This window comes from Denticeps clupeoides, chromosome 6, assembly GCF_900700375.1.
Source record: "Denticeps clupeoides chromosome 6, fDenClu1.1, whole genome shotgun sequence".
Taxonomy (NCBI): Eukaryota; Metazoa; Chordata; class Actinopteri; order Clupeiformes; family Denticipitidae; genus Denticeps; species Denticeps clupeoides.
Window position 1 is genome coordinate 20,185,433 of NC_041712.1, and position 19,570 is coordinate 20,205,002.

Sequence of the window (19,570 nt, forward strand, 5' to 3'; positions counted from 1 at the left end):
GCTGCTTCAGAAAGTTGCATTTTTATTTATTATTCAACTCCTACAGACAGGATGCAATCTTAAAATAGTGCTTAGGGGAAAAAAAACCTGCATTTTTTTGCATAGAGACAAGGCAGGTTCTACACAGTTATTCAATACACAGCTGCTGAGAGCTGGCCCAAAGATGCACAGCAGCCTCTTCGAGTAACAGCTAAAGGTAGACATACTCAACGCATTGCAATCATGCAACGCCGACAAGATTAACATATTAAAACACAACAATTTCTGACCCAGATATGGAAAATCCATATCTGCCTTCAGCGAGCGAGTTATTTATTTTTAGATGAGGGAGGGATGAAGGTGAATGCAGCCTTTTTTAAGCACTGGTGGGGATTTACAGCATCAGGTAGACCAGTGTGTCCCCAATGTCCGCCTTGAGGCCCTCGTCAGTCAGGTGGACCTTCTTGTCCTGCAGGTTGATGTGGAAGGTGGACTTGTCTGAGACTGGGACTTTGCCCTGTTCCTCCTTGCCCAGTATGGGTACTCTACGCGGGCCGAGAACCGGATCGTCATACCGCATCAGCTTCACTTTGGACAGATCTGCAGTGGACAAAGCAGAACACATATTACCCTAAAGTAATCTCTTTGGGTAAATACATTTTATTAGATTGCACCAGCATTCTGTACAAAGATTTTTTTTTTTAACTGTATATAAAGTGTACAGTTCACAGTACGGTACAATACAATACAATATCACAGTACATACAATATCACAGTACGGTATTAAAGCATATATCAACAGTATATATACACAAAGATATTAAATATGTGTATAATCTCACTTTAGGTGGTGCTATATGTTAACAACAGTCAGGAAATCATATAAAACGCAATAAATTTGTTATGCCCATAAAGCCACACTGACAGCAAGAGGATTATGTTTGTAGAGGAAGCAGGAATTGTACAGGCAATACTGGTAGCCCCCATTTAACCCAATATTGAACCATACAGACCAAAACTGCAATCAGTGAGACCTGAAAAAAGACCTTGATAAGATGATAAAACAATTGGCATATCTGCATTAGAAAACTTCACGTGATGTGATTTTTCACAATAAAAACCATATTTTTTAATACACTGCCCTGTGTTCAATTCTGATTGCACCTGATAAATTAAGGTTAATTACTGATTGCAGCTCATATGTAGGACACGACTGCTGTCAGACGGGTGCGCCGAGATAAGAGGAGCTGCGAGGCAAATGGTCTCCAGGGAGTCACCTTTGATGAAGCGGTTGACTTTAGCCAGACGCCGAACGATGCTGTCTCTGGTGTCTCCCTGTCGGATGTCGATCATGGTGGAAAAGAGGCCGTTGGAAGGCTGGGGGTTCACCAGAGAGACCAGCACTCCAGGCTAAAAAACATAGGCCAAGGTTCACACTACTGTCCTTGGAACATAACCTGCACATGAAGTGTGGGGCAATATCAAGTTTCTCTGTATTAATTCCTCCCACAAAAAGATGTATAAAGGGACAATGCTGCTACTTGTTACTCTTACAGGTACAAAGTCTCATAGCCTGGTGTATCATGGCACTAGAGATTTCAGGATTCTGATTTGTTTGCACGTTTTTCTCTGCCAACACATTCACACAAAACTCCATTGTGTGCCCAATACATTCACCTGAAAAGTATAGTTTAGGGGCTTTTTACACCTGGCACAGGGTAGTTAAGGTTTGATGTGAAATAAACATGTTAAAGCAAGCAGATAATACAAAGCTGATCTAAATTTAGAGCAGCTCCACTCCTGACATCACTCTCAGGCATCAGCCAGCAGCTTTCAGACAGCCCAACATGTGTATATATATTTGAGGCATATACACGTAGGGGCGTATGCTAGAGGGTTCTCCGGCTTACCTCTGATCTGAAGACGCTGAAAGGTTTCCCTGGGCAACAGTCCTCTTTTATTTTATCATCGGCTTCTGAGGCAAACACAACATCTATCTGATCCAGCTGGAATTGGCGGCAGTGGAGTGGAGGAGGAGGAGAAGGAGGCCAAGGGGAAGGAGAGAGAAGAGAGAGTTGGGTGATGAAATATTCAGCTGAAGATGGTGCAGTGCACACAGGGCTCTGACTGCTGTAAGAGGCCGAAGTTGATGGTGACTGGGGACGTGGTTAACCATGTCAGAGCTGTCAGTATTCAGAAACTGTGTTTGGACTGAAGAGAGTAAGGCAGGACATTCAGAGACCTTTAGTAAAAGTACATTAAAATTAAAAACACTACCTACAAACTTGTGAGTCACATTAGAAACCATCAACCACTGACCAATTGATTCCTGAAAGTTATGCTATAGACACAAACTTCACAAACATAAGACCTAAGGGTGGGAAGAACTACAACAATCTAGTGCACATGTGTAAAACTCCATATCCCACGAGATACATAGATCTATTATGGTGGCCCGGTGATATGACCCGCTGATAACACACAAACTACACATCCCATAATGCAGTGCTCACGTTGCTAACATGGACTTCGCATGGGGCTTTGGTGACTTTGAAGCACAAAAAAAGAATTTCGAGCTGCTTCACAACCCATTCGTACAGATTCAGCTACAGTTTAAAGATTGCATTCAGCAAGGCAACTGAAGCACTGCATTATGGGATCTGTAGTTTGTGTGTTATCAGTGTGTTATCATAAAGTGATCTTGCAGGATTTGTCTCGTTTGATTAACTAGAGACATGTCATCTTGTCTTTCTATACATTGGATTGTCTACAGCTAAGATACTTTGACTTCAGAAATCAGAGTACGAATACCACATCAACAGAAACATTACACGTTTACTTGAAAGACATTACTGTAGTCACTAGGGAAAGAAAAAGGACTTTTTACAGAACACTTGTGGGCAGAATTTCAGCACACAACATTACAGCTGGGAATCCTGTCATCTCTTACCTCCAGAGAGTTGGTCAAATACACAATGTTCTCCATCAGCACCATGCGCTCATCAAACTTCAGCTCCAGGTCCAGCACCTGGGGCCCGTTTTTCTCTAAATTATCCTGCCGAACACAAATTCTAGTCAGGAGACATTGCAAAGCAAATGGGCAATATAACATTTATATATATAAAAAATATTAAAAAAAAAAACAATGTGTTAGGACAGTTGATGCTCAGTACTTCTCACCTTGATCATTGCGACAAAAGGCATCAACCTCTTCATGTACTTCTTCAGCTCTGGCATTGCACCCAATTCTCCTGCAATCACCTTATTGTCAGGAAGGCTCCCATTATTGCTCTGTAAATGGAAGAAAAAGAGGATAGGGTGTGATTATTACATCACAAATCATCAATCATCTGCCAGCACGATCTGTAATTGCAGTAGACAGAAAGACATGGTGATCAGGTTAATCTGTGGTGCTGAACTTGCCTTGTAATGCTTGCCCAACAGAGAGAGGGTACTGTGCTGCCAGGGCGGGTAGTGCTTTGCCACGTACACGGTGCAATGAGAGGGCTTCGCCGGGGGCTTAGAGTCTCCTTTCTGGGGCAGAAGATGGAAAAAATTGATGTTTGGGAACTGTTTAAACCAAAAATGAGGAACTACATAAAACCAGGAGACAAAAGAATCCAGAATGTACCAGAAATTCTATCAGAATTTTAAATGATTTTTTAATTAATTACATTTAAAGCAGACGCCCTTATCCAGAGCAAATTATAACCAGTTATTACAGGGACAGTCCCCCCTGGAGACACTCAGGGTTACGTGTCTTGAAAGGGAACACAATGGTAGTAAGTGGGCTTTGAACCTGTGACTTTGTGGTCGTCTGGTTCGTTGCATGGGTGGAGTGAGGTAGCGAGGAATGCGATTCACATGAATATCTCTCTGCCTGTCAAAATAAACTAACAAACTAACCAATAAAACATTGTGTGTCTGTCAGCAGTTAACCAATCAGACGGCTGGATGGTATGCATGGAACCACAGTCCCAGTAACCCCACCCAGTGACCTCACCTGAGTGCATCAACCTGCGCAATGCTAATGCAGACAGACAGCCATTACCGCACAGCAGCAGAAACAGGGCCGAGAAAAGCTGCTCTCCGGTTTAGGTCAGGGTGGGTTACCGCGGGGTCTGCTCCACCCCACCCGCTTTTTCTAAACGCCCAGTGTGGCTGTGCCTCCTTGTCAGCAGAAATCAGGGCGCGTGTGACAACATCCTACATGACAGCTGTCGAGTTGCCTCGAGTCACTAGTCTGCTGATAGTTTGTGGGCTGCTGCACTCTCAGGAAGCAAACTGGTTTAGATGGTTGGTCTGGGTGTTATGACTGCTGATGCAATTTCTTATATATACACATTTATTTTCGACCATTTGTGAGATCAGCCCAAAGAAACTTGTTAGATCATCAAATCAGACAACTGAGCAGGCTGTCGTTGGACTAATAGCCAGAGGAATGTACGGCACACCTGAACGAGTGGGGACACCCAAAAATAAACCGGGATCTTTTCCCTCTTCACTTGCGCCGAGCAAAACCAGCAATTTGAGACCGACATTGACGCAAAAAGCAGAGGTGCTTCTTAATTGTTGCTGATTTTAGCAAGGGACACACTGAACCCTTTGTTGATTATAAGATGACGTGGTTTTGGGGGTTGGGGGAGAGGCACCTTGTTCTTGGGCGGTTGCATGTAGGCTTTGAGGCGAAGGCGCAGGTCGTGTGCGGTCTCCATCAGGTACTGAGATGAGCGCATGAGAACCTCATCTACGCGGCCAGCAACCGGCCACGTGGCCTTGAGCACAGAGTTGGTCTGAGGAAGAGAAGACAGACTTTTCAAGCCCAACAAAACATTCGTTGTAAATACTATTCATTCATTACATTGTAATAAATGTGTTTTGAATAATGACATCTAAATGCGGATGGCGATGTGGGGAAAAACGGTCCTCACCTTGCCCAGCAATGTCCAGGTGTACTCACACACATGAGGACAGATCGGTGTCAGCAGCAGGGTCTGGCGCTCGATGAACAGGAACACCAGGTCTCGGTGCATGCCCTCAATGGCCAACTCTCGGTATTTATCTTTTACCGCCTGCAGAGACGGAGCCAAGGGAGCATGAGCGAGCCACCTGATAAAAACATTCTGTCATTCGTCAGACCCCTTCCCCTGACAGGAAATGAGATCGTGGACTGGGTTCCCCTATGAAGCTGGGTGCCATATAGTGGCACCCAAGCATATTTAGTCAGAGACACACTTGCACACTGTTTTTATACTTAACCCTGATGTTGTTGTGTCTTTTCACTCCATATGATGTGGTAACTTTTCTGATTAAAGATTTATTTTCAATTACTCTTTTGGAACAAGGTACGTGAGGGATAGATTTCTCCATTTTTCACGAACACAGAGATGCACTTTAAGGTCAATAATGAATCGGCCAGGAGAAAGAGACAGGACCAATTCACCTGGAACTCGAAGAAGCCGCTCTTCAGTGCCTCTTTGTACATCATCCTCTTGTAGTTGTGTTCAGTGCGGATAATGCCAGCACTCATGTCACTGTAGATGGGACATTAGTCAAAACAACGTTAACAAATCTAGCACTTTTCCAAAAATGTGAGAGGGTTTACATGCGATCAGTAGTGATGTAATGTAAATATGCATAATCCCACCTATTCAGCAGGTCATTCGTTGTAACATAGTCTTAAAATAACTTTCAGACGGCACAAGGGGGCGATATAATATCTATAGGTCAGATCAAGTGGGGGTTCTTTATATGGCTGTAAATACCAACAATCCATTGCAATCTCTTTATTAGTGATTTTGCAGCTCAAAGCGGGTTCTACCTGGAGAACACACGGTCGTTGAAAGAATCAGCGGGGCCAGTGCGCAGATTATTCTGGTTGGCGATCATCTCCTTAACCCACTCCACCCACGTGAAGAGGCGTAGGATACCAGAATCGGCCATCGTCTCCACAAAGTTTGCGTCCTCCACCGTGTCTCCAGCATCAGCCAGCGCCAGACGCATACCTGGCACATGTACAAAGACGTGCCCATGAATGCAACACACAAGAAAAAAAAAATTAAATGTACCTTTTGGTAAAAAATCTTTTCCTTACAGTCATTACACTTCAAATTAACGGCATGTTTGCAGATGGAGCTGTAACACGCCGGCTGTGATTAATAATGGTGAAAACGGCAGTTTCTGGAAAGGGATTTCGGTATGCTCAAGGCTCCTTTCAAGGCATTAAATGCATTAACTTGCGCCGAGCAGCTGCAGTGAGTCTTAATTAAGTGACGTCAGGTTCCATGTTGGGAAATGTGAAAATAAACCACAGAATATTTTTAAAGCCAGTATACACCGGAGAGTTGCAAATGCCAAGATGGCAGAATATTAAAATCCGACCAAAGTTATTTACATACCCGCAGAAGGAGAAGTCTGAAGGCTATAACCAATTCACAGTGACTCATCCTGCGTCAGCAACACCATCTCAGCACACACACACTTTAATAGTCTCTTTACACTTCCTGTAAGACAGAGTCCTACCAGGGACAGTGCTATACTCAAACTAAATGGGGACAGTGAGTAACACCGCGAAGAACACAGATTCAAATCCCATCTTGGACAAGGCTGAACAACTGAAAATGCTGCGCAATTTCTCCCTGGATGGTGTGTGATGTGCACTGATGGTCAAGTGCCTGTCCAGCATAAACACCCCGATTGACGTACAAAAAGAATCTCAGTCTTTAATACTGGTGTGTCTGTGTGTGAGTGAGTGAGTGAGTGAGTGAGTGAGTGAGTGAGAGAGAGAGAGAGAGAGAGAAACTGCTCTCTGATCCCTCACAGCAGGGGCAGCGCTGCTTCTGTTAAACCACAGAACGCAGTAAGACTTTGATCCATTAATCAAACATCCTGAACCCCACTGATCAGATGCTGCCGGGACCATAACCATCTGAATGAGGGGGTGTTTTACGGCTAACAGCACAAATCCTGCTTTCCCTTTCCTTTTTTTGGTGAAAATTTCTCAAACAAAATTATAGCCATTTCTGTCTTACGTAAATGTAAGCTGATGATACACAGCGCACTTAACAGTGACAAAAGTACACAAAAGGACAAACTTTGTGAAGCCGCTAAAGCACATGGGCTGACCTACCGTCTGCAGAGAACTTGTCGATTGCTTGGCTGAGAGTAAGGAAGTTTCCAGTGGATTTGGACATCTGGAAAAGCAGAAAAAGAGCCTCAAAATATACATGGTACACTAAGGGCAAATCAAACCTCAGACACACCAGCTGAAAAAAAACCTCAGACATGATTCTTTTAAGGAAATAATTACCTTCTCAGAGTTGAGCAAGAGATGCCCATTAGCTCGGGCTGCCTGTGGCCACTTTCCCCTGGAAGAAAAGACAGAAGGCCCTGAGCAACAACATCTACAAAGATCCTGGCTCCCTAAACCAAAAAAAAAAAAAAAAAAGCTGCTGGCAGTAACCGCAGTAAACACTTTTTAAAAAGGTGTGTGTAAGAAGATGTAAAACGTGTTGCCTGTCTCATTTCCACAATTTAAAATTTGGGCCAGGCTTGGGCTCAGGACTTCTTACCATAATGCAACCACATAGTACTGGTATAGTACTGTGTAAATTGGACAACAGGCTGCTCCTGGTCATATGGTATAACAGAGCCGAAATAAAAAAAAAAAAAAAATTTTACCTGTCCTCAGGCCACATAGCGACGTGGTTGTACAGGTAGTAGGACAGGTGGTTGGGCACCAGGTCCTTGCCAGACACCCTAACGTCTACAGGGTACCAAAATTCAAACTCCCGTCGCAGCTTCTGGAGGTGCTCCTTAGGTATGATGGTTTTTGGGAAGGGGGCGTTTTTGAAGAAAATGTAATCCCACACCTCGGCAGTCATTTGCTCAGGTCTGTGATGAGCAAGCAAGAGGAATGTTATCAAAATGTATAAATAATATTTGTTACCACGAATGACATTTCCGGCTAGACAAATGTCTATGGACATGTTTATGTGCCACTCACCTGATAAAGACTGCTGATAAACACTGAATTCACTATTCACATTATGAAACACAGTATTCTCATTTTCCCACTCATTAATCATGTGACTCTGCATGAGGTGTTGCACTCACTCACAAATACAGCTCTGAATATTTAAAATGCTTACAAACTTTCTTTATGGTGTCGCAGTGTGTGAACTATTAATGAGCGGCCAATTATTTTTCCAAGCCATTGTAGTCATGGCAACAGGAAGATTTCACGCCCACTGTATTTTGCAGTGCCGTTTATGATGCAACAGGATGCACAATCCATTTACTGGGTTATTATGGTATGGACCCAGGCATGCATTTGGAAAGGAGATCATGTACATCCTTTCCTTCATCCTTTCCAAGCAAGAGTCATCAAAAATGTTATCTTTACTTGTTCAATAACCAATAATGTGTACTCTAAACAATGTGGGCAGATGTTTCCTGGGAAATGACAGGGTAGGTTTACAGTTTAAACAACTTAAGATTTGTATATCTATCGGAGAAACGTACTTTATGCCAAGAGGAGAGGGTCCCTGGCCATTTAGTACCCCTCCCTGGAGCAGATGGGCCACAGTGTAGTAGGCCATGTAAATGGTGGAGTCAGACAGCGACTCAATCAGCCACTGCTGGTCCCATGGCAACCGAGTTCCTATAGCAACAGAGCAAAAAAGGGATCAAACCTGAGTTCAGAACACTCCCCTGTGAGAGACAGGTCACCTGCTGATCACATACCATGTGACATTTTCAGTTATTATTATCACAGACACAGAGGACAGGTCTGAAAAGTGAGAAACCTCAGTTGTCAGTGGCAGACAGAGACCGACTCAAAAGTCCAGCTGAAAACAGGAACTGAATTGAAAGTGTGTTATGAATCGGTGTTCTGTGTGGAGAGAATAAACCCATCATACCCAGCCCATAGGTGCGGGAGCAGGCATGCTCCTGAAGCCAGGCCAGTGTGGCCTCAAAGTTCTTCCTGGTCTCATCGCAGAACCTGAGATCAACATCAAAGAAGCACACCAGTCAACCAAGACCATTCAACTGCAGTACTCCAGTACAATCACACAACACACATCATTTTATCCTCTAAATGACCATTCAAAACTGAGCCTCACTATACTGTAACTACAAATGACTTAAGATGATGGGGTAAGAATTTACTATACAAACGGACTCACGTCTCCATAGACTTCAGTGCTTCCATGGCCTGCTGCTTCCACTCCCCATCTCCATAATCCAGGTACCTGAGACAGTCACATGAAATCTGGCATTATAACACTGTGGAATGCTGCTAACCTCACGCATGCTCTTAAAAACCATACTTACCACTGGTCACATAGTGCCACCACACACTCGTCTCCGGAACGTGACATCACCTGCTTCTCTGGTTCCATGTAGATCATGGCCTCGCCCTGGCACACAAGAAAACAAATTTCACAAAAAAGAAATTCTAGCGCAATATTAAAGAATAATACTATTGCTAGCAGACCTTTTCAACCATCATCTTTTGAATAGGTTTCTTCACATCCTGAACCTTCTGCCCTTTGAAACCTTCAACCAGCATGATCTGGAAAGAATCATGGTCCTTTTATTAACAGAAAATTAGACACATTTTCATAAATATCTACTCTGTCAGCTTATTACATCTCACCTGACATCTATAGATCTACATGCAAATACTGATACTAAGTACAATCACTTTAAATTCCATGGATCATAAGGAACTGACTGGAGAGTCTCACCCCTTCATAGAAGCCCTTGAGGTAGACCTTCTCTTTGGCCTCAGCCAACTTCTCTCTGTCGTTCTGACTCTGGATCTTCAGTTCATCACAAACCAGTGGGGCCGACAGGTTGCCATAACCTGGGATCTCAATAATGGGAACCTTAGAATTCAGACGGACATCTCATGATTAAAAAAATTATTTTAGAAATTTACCCAATACCACATGAGCAAGAAAATAGGTTCATTTATTAGATCTTTAATAGTCTTCAATCTTCTTACGGGTTCAAATGGCAAAACCATCCTGTCTTCAATTCCATATTTTTCCCTGAGAGCCTACGAAAAATTAAATATTACACAGTCAGCATATCTGGCATACCATTTCAAAATAAATGCTAACCAAGTACTGCAATGCAAATATGAAATGAAAATGCAAGCAAATCACCTGTTTCTTTTTTATGTCTCTAAGAGCAGCAATGTCATCAGGGGCGTCTGATGGGACACTTGTGACTACTCCTGTACCTGAAGTGAGGAAAAAGACAAATAGATATGCTATATATATATATATTAAATATGCTCTCACTCACAAAGAACATTTCCCGAAAGACTACAGGGGGGGGGGACTGATGAATTAACACAGAAATAATGCCCTGGAGCACAATAAAATTAAATGATCATGGGTAACAATGGGACAGGGAGTAAACAAAGTACCATCTCCCTGCAAAAACCAGCCATATTCCATCACAGCCGTGTTTGCTGAGCACTCTGATGCTAATACCTGCTCACTTCAGCTGAAAACAAGCAGCAGGCTGTGTGTGTGTGTGTGTGTGTGTGTGTGTGTGTCTGGGAGTGTATGAGAGAGAGAGTGGCTGCGCAGCACCTTTGTCCTCTTTAATGGTGAGCATGGGCAGGGCGTAGATGACCTTGTAAGAAGCGAGGGGGGCATTCAGTGCACATCCCAGAATATCCTGAAAAACAAGCGTTTCTCCCATGACGTTGTTGCGCGATTCATTACCAACAAAAACCATTATCATTGGAGCCATTTTTGCAGAATGAGTCCTAAAACAGCTGGCATGAATTCATGGTGACCTATGACCTCAGATCAAGCTTACACTCATATGAAGTCTATAGACTTCAGTGCAACAGCGCAAAAGAAACAATTTATAAACAATTAAAATAATAATCCAAGGATTTTGCATGAACGTTTCCAGAATATGAAAAATGTTCCTAGTATGATGACAGCCAAGAGGAACAAGACAAACAAATAAAATCATGGACAGGACACAGCCAAGTTGTTTCCATTTAGGTCGCTACACCATATTTTTCTTAATCTTAAAATAATTGGAAATGTTTCATGATACTTGTGTAACCATAATTCTGGTTAAAAAAAAAAAAATGTTGAGCGTTTCCTTACCTGCCCGAGAAGCTCAAACACAACAGGCACCACCCCGTTGTCCTTGGTGAAGCCCTGGTAGGACATGTTTCTGGCAGACCTGCGTGTGCAAATGAACACGTCTCCTCCAGCCGCTTCAAAGGCAACGTACTTCATGTCCGGGCGCACCCAGCAGTTGGTCTGCCCGAACATGGTCTCTGGCCGGAGAGTCGCTGCAACCAGGAAGATGTTCCTGTCTTTGACAGCACTGCAGAGAACAGAGCAACAGTTGGTGAACAGATTAACAGATGCAATACGGTGTGTTTAATATAAAACAAATGAAAAGGATCATGTCACCCACCCCAGTTTCGGAGGATAGGGTTCGACCAGCTTCATTTTGATCAGTGTGTACTCCTGCGGACCGACCCCCTACAGAGGTAAAAATGAAGTCACTCAACTGTTACGTTGCAGTAACCGCAACATAATACATCAAACTAGGAACAGTGCAGTGGGTCACAACTCTGTCACTACAGAGGGCCAACAAATACTGATTACTGTTAAATAAAAAGCAGCACATATCATCCACGCAAGCACATAAACACTTTTACCTTATGGGATTTAGTGTTTATTTCTACTTGGTAAAAATAAAAAAAATCAGTAATAATAGTTTTATGATAATAATAACAACAATAAAAAGGCCTTACCTCCCCTGTCTGTCTGTCATGGTCCATGCATGGTTGTCCATCTTTAGGAGAGTAAATGGTATATCTAAGAAAGCGAAAAACAGAGAGCAAATGAAGCTATACAAATGCAACTAAATCACTTTAATATTGTAAGATGGGACGTCGCGGAGCCATGACATTTCTGTGCTTTTGTTGTGCATGGAGATTCAACACCTCCTTTTTTGCATGTCTTCGTCGGACGGCATTGCAACATTTGGGGCCCCTCCCTCGAGCCAAAGGTGCCAGCCGTCGGGACCGCCTGCTCTCTTTGTCTTCCCCAGTCGGGAGGCACCGGGGGCGAGACGTCAGAAACAACAGGTTCTGATTGGTCTGTGACAGCTTCCGGTAGGCCAGGTGTATATAGGATTGTTCACGTGTGGTAGATCTTCACATTCTTTCTCAGCTGCTTTTCCATCGAAATCAGACTTTCCGGTTTTCGAGTCTTTTCTCTCCTCCCATTTTTCTCCTGGATCAGGTGATGTCTCTGAAGCTCTGTATGGTCTTTTTCTATCTTTTCCTCCTGTCTCTCATTTTGGTTTTCTCTGTAACATTGGTACCTTTTTACATACACTGCAATAATAATTTACTGGTGTTAATAAATTAGAAACTGTTCATTCTTTTAACCTCGATTGTGCCATGCCTCTTTCTGCCAGGTAACATCAAGTTGGAGTGGTTTAAATACAGTGCTTTTGTGTATAGAGAGAGTTTTTTTTTTACTCGATTCTCCCCAGTTTTCCCCAGTAAAATATATAAATTATAGAGATCACCTTTTGCCAAATTTGATCTTTTTCCTCTCCCTTAGCGTGATGAACTGCCACCTTACAAAGGAGTCATAGAAAGGATTCACATCTGTAGTGATGAAAGAACGTCGCCAGTCTACCTATAATAATAATAAAAAAAAAAAAAAACTCAGAAGATGAACATCCACAGTACATACTGAACAATTAATGCAAACAACGAAAAAAAATCTTGCTGAGCTACCTTGACACCCATCCCCTTCAGGTCCTGCACAGCCAGAGGTGGGAAGTATTCCAGCCAGTGTTCAGCATCTGCAAACTTCACAATCTCCTCGTCCCGCAGCCCCAGAGATTTCATGATGTCCCACTGGAACTTGGAGGTACCGGACTTTGCCGCAGCTTTGCTCTGAGATAAAGAGCAATTATCCAGACAAAAAATGAACAGAAAAGATAACATCAAGATTAGAACAGCCTCAGCTGTCAACATACTGTTCAATCAAGTCATGAAACGATCCATTCACAAAGATGAATTGACAGTGTGTGTGTGTTGGACACAATCCCCACTGCACCATTAAACAGAGTTCTGCTTGGGACAAGATCTGATTGGCCAGCATGGAAGTTGACTTCAGTGAAGTCAAGGACTAGCCTTAATCCATGGCCCAAGAATATTTAACTTCCTTCCGACCAATGACCTCAACAAAAAAGTGAACGAGAAGCATCTCTGATGATGCCCGGGAGTATAGTGTTACCAATCCAACACCCTGAGGAACAAACACATGTAAGAAGCTTATACCTTTTTGCCTTTGGACTTGTCCTTGATGATGATTTCATCAGCCACTTTGGGCATGTCCTGCTGCTCATCTTCCTCATCATCCTCAGGAAACTGTGGTGGATTGCCGTAGAGCTCCATTTCTCTCTTCAGCTTGTCAGCGCAGGCCTTTTCGACGACAGTGAATTCAGCTGGGCTGTCTACATCTAAGCTTAATCTACATGGTGTCAAAAAAAAACAAGTCACTCACCTTAATGGGCATTCCAGTGCAATGCAGCCCGAAAGGAAACAGGCAATGCTTCCCTTTCAAACGCTGGTAGCCCACCGCAAACTGTGGAGAAAGAACCTGGACCGTTCCCATTTTGTTTCCTCATTAACAAATAGAAAGCATCTGAACTTCAAAAAGAAATTCCCACCTCGCTTTTGGAAAGGCAGAATGTGTGTCCAAGATGAAGCCTTCCATTCATGTAGGGGTATGGAAAAGTGACAAAATATTTGTTCTTTCTGGAATTGAAAGATCACACACAGTTCACACTTTGACGTAACTGAAATTATATTATATAAATATAAAAAATAAAAACGCTGCTCACTTTGCAACCTCCGCATCTGCGGCAGGCGCATCGCAGTCGAATATTTTCTCCTTCTCCCATTTCTGCTGAATCTCCAACTCAATCTTCCTGAGGAAATCAAGTTTAGCCGTTCCTTTTCGTTCCTGGAATGGGTCAACAAACCATTAACAATCGGTTTTATTTCTGTAGACTCAAGGTCCATTCACAGCATATTACATTAAGATACATATAACACTTATATATGTATGACATAGAAACATCAAATATCTATCTAGCACAATTTTAAAAAACAGTTGTTTGCACCAACATTTGCAAAAAACAGGAATAATGTGAATTACTTTTCACAGGGTCAATTGCAGATATTGTCATTTGCGCTACATACATGTTAAGAAAGTACATAGTGAAATGAAACAACATTTCTCCAGAACCAAATCGGGCTACATGAAGTGCAAACATGTAGACAACAATCAGACAGACAGTGCTAAACTAGTGAAATTAATAATAATGTGTCAAGTAAAAATAGTGCAAATACTGCTATGCAAAACAGAACAGTGCAATAATAATGTGTATATATATATATGTGTGTGTGTGTGTGTGTGTGTGTGTGTGTGGAAAGATTTTGAGTGTTCAGCTGTCTGGTGGCATGTATTAACGCCTGAGTAAAGCCTGAAACATGGGAACATTTGAAGTTACCATGTTGGGATTGGGAAACCTCAACAAGATTCCCATTTGGTTAAATGAAGGTGGTTAAGAGATGCAGCAATTATAGCAAAAACAATCACAGCATCTTTGAAGAGTCTCAAAAGTAAAACACGTTGCTTGTAATTATGAGTTTGACCGTTAACAGTCAGGAAGAAGTTTGTTTCAGAAGCTCAACTCTGATTCTCTGTCACCCACCATCAACGTTTCAGAAATTGCCACCTATGAGCCACGGCACTTGGTTAAGGTGCTCGTGTCTGATGCAATTCATACCAGTACGTGTCATTCATGGTCAGGAACTCTTAAAAGTTCACCTGTTAAAAGTTCACAAAGGAATGCTGATGGCAAATTCAATTATTAAAAATCTACCCATAAAGCATTGAAATTCGCACAACTTCAGACGCAATGCACAATGTCAGTGTTACAAGCATTCTCTGCAATCTGAGGCTACAGAATAATGTTACTGACGTAAGCTAAGCTAACTAGCCTGATATGAGGCTTCCTGACAATTATTAGTCTGAGCCGGCAATGGGTAATTCAGGCTAAACTAAATCACGCTTCATTAAAATCACTGCTAGGAATTAGAATAACCGTATATCCCACCGTCATTTTAAACGTGAGAGGTACAGATGGGTGCTGTGCGCCCACGCTGCCGGCTTCCTCGGCGCTCGGCTGATGACATACACTGAAGACAGTTTACGCTGCCCCGATGCACGACGGGAGATGGAGTTTATTTCACGCACGGACGTGCAACGTGTGAACGAAGGACGTATTATGATCATCTGAGGCATTGTTCATTTCTAATGCAAGATCATTTCTAACATTTCATTACAGATGTCTATAATATAAAGGACAAAATTGCACATTACACATTGATAAAGGCTTGTTTACATTTATATTCATGGCATTTATCATACACCCTTATCCAGAGCGACTTACAATCAGTAGTTACAGAGCAACTCAGGGTTAAGTGTCTTACTCAGGGACACAAGGCTAGTAAGTGGGATTTGAACCTTTGTGATTCAAGGTTACTACCATCCTTATTCCAATAAACCTTGCTTAAGTAGTTGAAATCAGTGATCAGGTTTGATAATCAGAAATACATTAATCTTCACAAATACAATTCTATCAACACAAAAAAAAACCTCAGTGCATTATAAACTCAACCTTTAATTGTTCAAAAGTGTCCACTGATGACAATATTAAACAATGGAGCGAGCCATTCAACCTATTTATTGATGATAACAATACAGCCAATGATTCATTTTATACATCAGGATATAAATCGAATCACAAAAAATATCCAGAACACATCTCAGATTCACTCACTCATTTCAGTCACACGATCATTATATTTGTCTTCACACAGTTCGGTCACATTTGTACTAAACTAGACATATCTGTTGCAGAATGATTCGTGAAAAGTCTCTGCTGTGACTTGATTGAGCTTCTCAGTCTTCTTCTTTCTCAATGTACGTCTTCACTGCAGAGCGTGCAAGCTGGCGGGCCAGATACCTATCCCTCGCCGAGCTGACAGTCTGTTCACTGCTGCGCTTAGCAAACTTACTAGGCTCAGGAGCTGAATCTGTAATTGTATCCTCACCTTGCGGTCCAGACTTCTCTTTCTCTGTGCTGTGTCCATCTGCTGTTTTCTCTCGGTCCTTGTCTTCCTTGGCTTTAACTCTTTCCTCCCCTCTGTATTTTTCCTTTTCTTTGACTTTGTGTCCTTCGCCTTCCTTCTCACGTTCCCTCTCCCCATTTTTATCCCCCTCTTTGTCTCTCGGACTAGCTTCACGCCGGTCCCTCTTTCCATGTCTGTCATCTCTCTCCCTTTCTCTGTCCTTCCTCCCCTTGCTGCGATCATCTGTCCTCTCTTTGTCCCTCTCCCTGTCCCTTCTGTGTTCCTTGTCATCTCTCCGGTGGCTATGTCGATCATCTTTGCCTCGGTCCCTTCCTCTATCCCTCTCTCTGTGTTTGTGGCTTTTCTTCTCACGCTCTCGACCTTTTTCTTTAGGCCGTTCATCCCCACTGCCAGAGGAAGGAGACCTCTGCCTGTACTGCCGTTTGGAATGGGCACTGTTCACAGAGGACTTGTTGAACTCAGTCTTTCCAGCTTTCTGCTCCTGGTCACTGTGTGAGTCTGAGTCATGGGCAGGTGGAGATGGAGGAGGAGAACTCTGTTTTTCTGATGGGGCGGTGGAATTTGCCTTTTCATCCCTATGATTAAAAAAAAAAAAAACGATCTTTTAATTTTTTTAATACAGTATTACTAGTGCATCAAAATATTTAAACATTGTGGGAAAAGGTCATTTGTGTTTTTATTTCATTCAAAGGGTTACATGGTAGTCAAGTCAAGTCAACTTTATTTCTAAAACACTAAGGCGGGACACAGCAATTTGGAAGGCTCGGTTACCCTTCTGCTTAAGGCAAGACCGTGGGATGTGCAGGAGAGCGTTGCCGTTACATTTACAGCATTTATCAGACGGCCTTATCCAGAGCGATGTACAATCGGTAGTTAGATCTAAATTGTAGGAACTGAACTAGTATTAAATTAAATAATTTCCAATTTCTTCAGTCATTGTGTACAGGCAGGGTTGGGGGTCCAAATAAACTGTAGTGTGTGAGTCCAGATACAAAGGCATCAAAATAAATTCTCACCTTTGTGCACTTCGATCAGGTACACTTTCCTCCCCTACTGTCTGATTCAGTAGATGTCTGTAAAACCCACTCAAGTCCTTCTGCTTCTTTACATCCAAAGCAGCTGGTGAAAAGAAACACAGAGCAACACAAACACCTCTGAGTGCTTTCAGCTTCAGACACAGGATGCAGTAAATTTTTAAGCATTGGGACTGTGCGTCAGACTTATTTTATCATTAACTCCCGTGGAACTGAAACAGCAGGTATTAAGACATAAATGATGCATTATAAATAAGTGTACTCTACTCATACCTTCAATTTGAGCTTGCCTCTTCTCTCTCTCCAGTTCTTCTTCTCTCTCCTTCAGCTTTTGCCGATAGGCAGAAGTGACATAAGCCTCTTTATCAGCAAACTGGTCCCCCTCAGCCTCTCTCTCCTTCTGGATTTTTCGTTCATCTCTGCGTTCTTGCTCTTTCTTTCTCTCTTCCACAGCTTTCAGTAGCTGGTTTATGTACTTGGGCTGAATAACATATTTAAAAAGAAAAGGCAAAGTCAGAAGAAAAAAATTAATACTATTCATTTATTTATGTACGTACACATAGATAAACATGTACATGTTTGTTGTTTTTGCAACCCACTGATGGATAAGAGGCTTTGCACACAAGAATTTCACTCACATGCCCTATACTGTACCAGTGTCATGTGATGTGACAGTAAAAGCAATTTAAGAAAACAGTAAAAGCAAATAAGAGAAAAACAGTACAGTACAGTACAACCAGTACAGACGACACTGATAGAGTACAGTACAGATCTCAAATAAATCATGACTGACAGACACATACCTTTTTGTCTATTCCGGTCAGAGCTTTCTTACTGCTCTCCAGCCTCTGTTTCTGAATGTCGTCATAAACCGCGTCATACTCATAAACGCTGCTATCTTGATCCAGTGCTTTCTGCATCTCCAGGCGGGTCTTAATGCAATGAAGAAAAAAAAAAAACAGCCATTAGCATTCAACCACACTCTTACTGTTTTCAATAATGTGCTGCACATCACATCACCTGCTTCATCATCTTCTTCTTTACTGCTTCTTTCTGCAAAGTCTTCCCCACTGAGGTCTACAGAAGCGTAAATATTGCAGTAAATCCCTGAACATGGTCGGCAATAATAACGCACACAAAATCAATGTGAGCTCGGTGTCATTTACCTCATCGTCAGAGTCATCTCCAAAAATGGAGGGTCGAGAGAGAGCGGTAGATTTGGTAGAGCTTTTCTGTGGCAAAATCAATCCGTACCTCAAAAGCAAAATGTTAGTTTGGTACATTTACACACAGCTAAAGCAACTCTGTTGCCAAAGCAATACTCTAAATATTAAAACATCATAGGAGTGTTTAAACCCTAGATGCATTATTATATATCAGTCAGACTACTGACGAAAAAATATTGCATTGCGCCAAAAACGTAAAGATGTCATCGGTCATTACCAAGTGAATAAATAAATACTGGTTAGCAATGTACAAGGCTAACCACTGGGCATGGTTTCTTGTTTAGCATGATTGCACGCTAAACCATTTAACGAGAATACACTCATTTCAGATGTAAGCTGACATGACCAACATGTTGCATATAGTACTTTTTATTCTTAAAAAAAAGTTACGGTTAAAATAATGAAGCATCACGTTACTTACTGTTTACCAGGAACCGCCATCTTGATTCTGATGGGACTCCGATTAGCCGCTCCGCAGATTCGCTATTACCACAGTCATAAAATGTTCCATGGTTAAATGATTCTGTTGCGTTATAATAAATACTTTAAAAATGTACAACAAAATGTAAACTTCATTATAGGTTTTGTTAGAAGAAAATGTTGTCAGTTATGTTAACGAAAGTGCAAACAACTTTCAAAAATGTGTTCGCATGGGGCTGCGCGGAAAATGCTAGACCTAGACCTTTGCAATATGCTGTGTTGGGCGATTTACACAGGAAGAGTATTACGTTTCTGTACTAAACACACTAACGCAGATAAAGTAGAATTAACCGGCCAACTTTAAAGTGTTTCAGTGCGGCAAACCAACGAATTAATGTAATTATCAAATTTGCTTTAAGTCAGTTTACACTTTTGAATGGTGTGTGTGGGGGAGGTACTGTAAGTATCTAAAATTAACGTTGTGCTATCATTAATAGTACTTTAGCTATTACTGCATTTATTAGACTGGTTCTGAATAATAATAAACAGATGTCAACTTCCACAGACTGATCGTGTTTTAATTCAAGAAAAGCATTCGTTTGAAGCGAAAGTGAAGTGAAACCCAGGGCAACCGATCATCCGAGCAATCCATCGGTTTTTAATGCACCAAC

At 42.1% G+C, this 19,570-nt stretch overlaps 2 protein-coding genes across 3 annotated transcripts; both read right to left on the reverse strand.

Moving 5' to 3' along the window:
• Positions 1–2: 2 nt before the first annotated feature.
• Positions 3–15,251, reverse strand: lars1b (leucyl-tRNA synthetase 1b). 2 transcript variants are annotated; one of them, XM_028984444.1, is made up of 32 exons: positions 15,181–15,251; positions 13,900–14,021; positions 13,726–13,813; positions 13,560–13,640; positions 13,334–13,477; positions 12,785–12,946; positions 12,571–12,683; positions 11,786–11,849; positions 11,443–11,510; positions 11,124–11,349; positions 10,590–10,677; positions 10,155–10,231; positions 9,992–10,045; positions 9,732–9,872; positions 9,479–9,556; positions 9,316–9,401; positions 9,168–9,233; positions 8,901–8,983; positions 8,503–8,641; positions 7,660–7,872; positions 7,289–7,346; positions 7,109–7,172; positions 5,801–5,984; positions 5,423–5,513; positions 4,911–5,051; positions 4,632–4,772; positions 3,403–3,513; positions 3,160–3,270; positions 2,930–3,034; positions 1,890–1,985; positions 1,257–1,389; positions 3–579 (listed from the first exon to the last, which is right to left on the reverse strand). In XM_028984444.1, exons 1-32 carry the CDS (start codon positions 15,184–15,186, stop codon positions 374–376), a joined length of 3,540 nt encoding a protein of 1,179 aa, XP_028840277.1. In that variant the 5' UTR covers positions 15,187–15,251; the 3' UTR covers positions 3–373. The 2 variants fall into 2 exon arrangements, with proteins under 2 accessions (XP_028840277.1, XP_028840278.1); XM_028984445.1 differs by lacking the exons at positions 13,560–13,640; positions 15,181–15,251 and having other exon boundaries at positions 13,334–13,526; positions 13,900–14,019.
• A 476-nt stretch (positions 15,252–15,727) lies between these two features.
• On the reverse strand, positions 15,728–18,930 carry nsrp1 (nuclear speckle splicing regulatory protein 1). Its single transcript, XM_028984084.1, has 7 exons — positions 18,901–18,930; positions 18,420–18,507; positions 18,274–18,330; positions 18,057–18,185; positions 17,527–17,734; positions 17,236–17,338; positions 15,728–16,794 (listed from the first exon to the last, which is right to left on the reverse strand). Exons 1-7 carry the CDS (start codon positions 18,918–18,920, stop codon positions 16,029–16,031), a joined length of 1,371 nt encoding a protein of 456 aa, XP_028839917.1. The 5' UTR covers positions 18,921–18,930; the 3' UTR covers positions 15,728–16,028.
• Between the last annotated feature and the right edge of the window lie 640 nt (positions 18,931–19,570).

Bases quoted from the DNA above. Each gene is read 5' to 3' on its own strand.
- lars1b (XM_028984444.1), bottom strand. The intron at 10,232-10,589 runs GTGCTGCGCAGC...TCCTCACTTCAG, and splicing joins CACCATTAAAGAGGACAAAG to GTACAGGAGTAGTCACAAGT. The intron at 8,642-8,900 runs GTATGATGGGTT...CTGTTGCTATAG, and splicing joins CTCCCGCACCTATGGGCTGG to GAACTCGGTTGCCATGGGAC.
- nsrp1 (XM_028984084.1), bottom strand. From the start codon at position 18,920: ATGGCGGTTCCTGGTAAACA. The intron at 18,508-18,900 runs GTAAGTAACGTG...TTTGCTTTTGAG, and splicing joins ATGGCGGTTCCTGGTAAACA to GTACGGATTGATTTTGCCAC. The intron at 18,186-18,273 runs GTGATGTGATGT...CATTGCATTAAG, and splicing joins AGAAGAAGATGATGAAGCAG to ACCCGCCTGGAGATGCAGAA.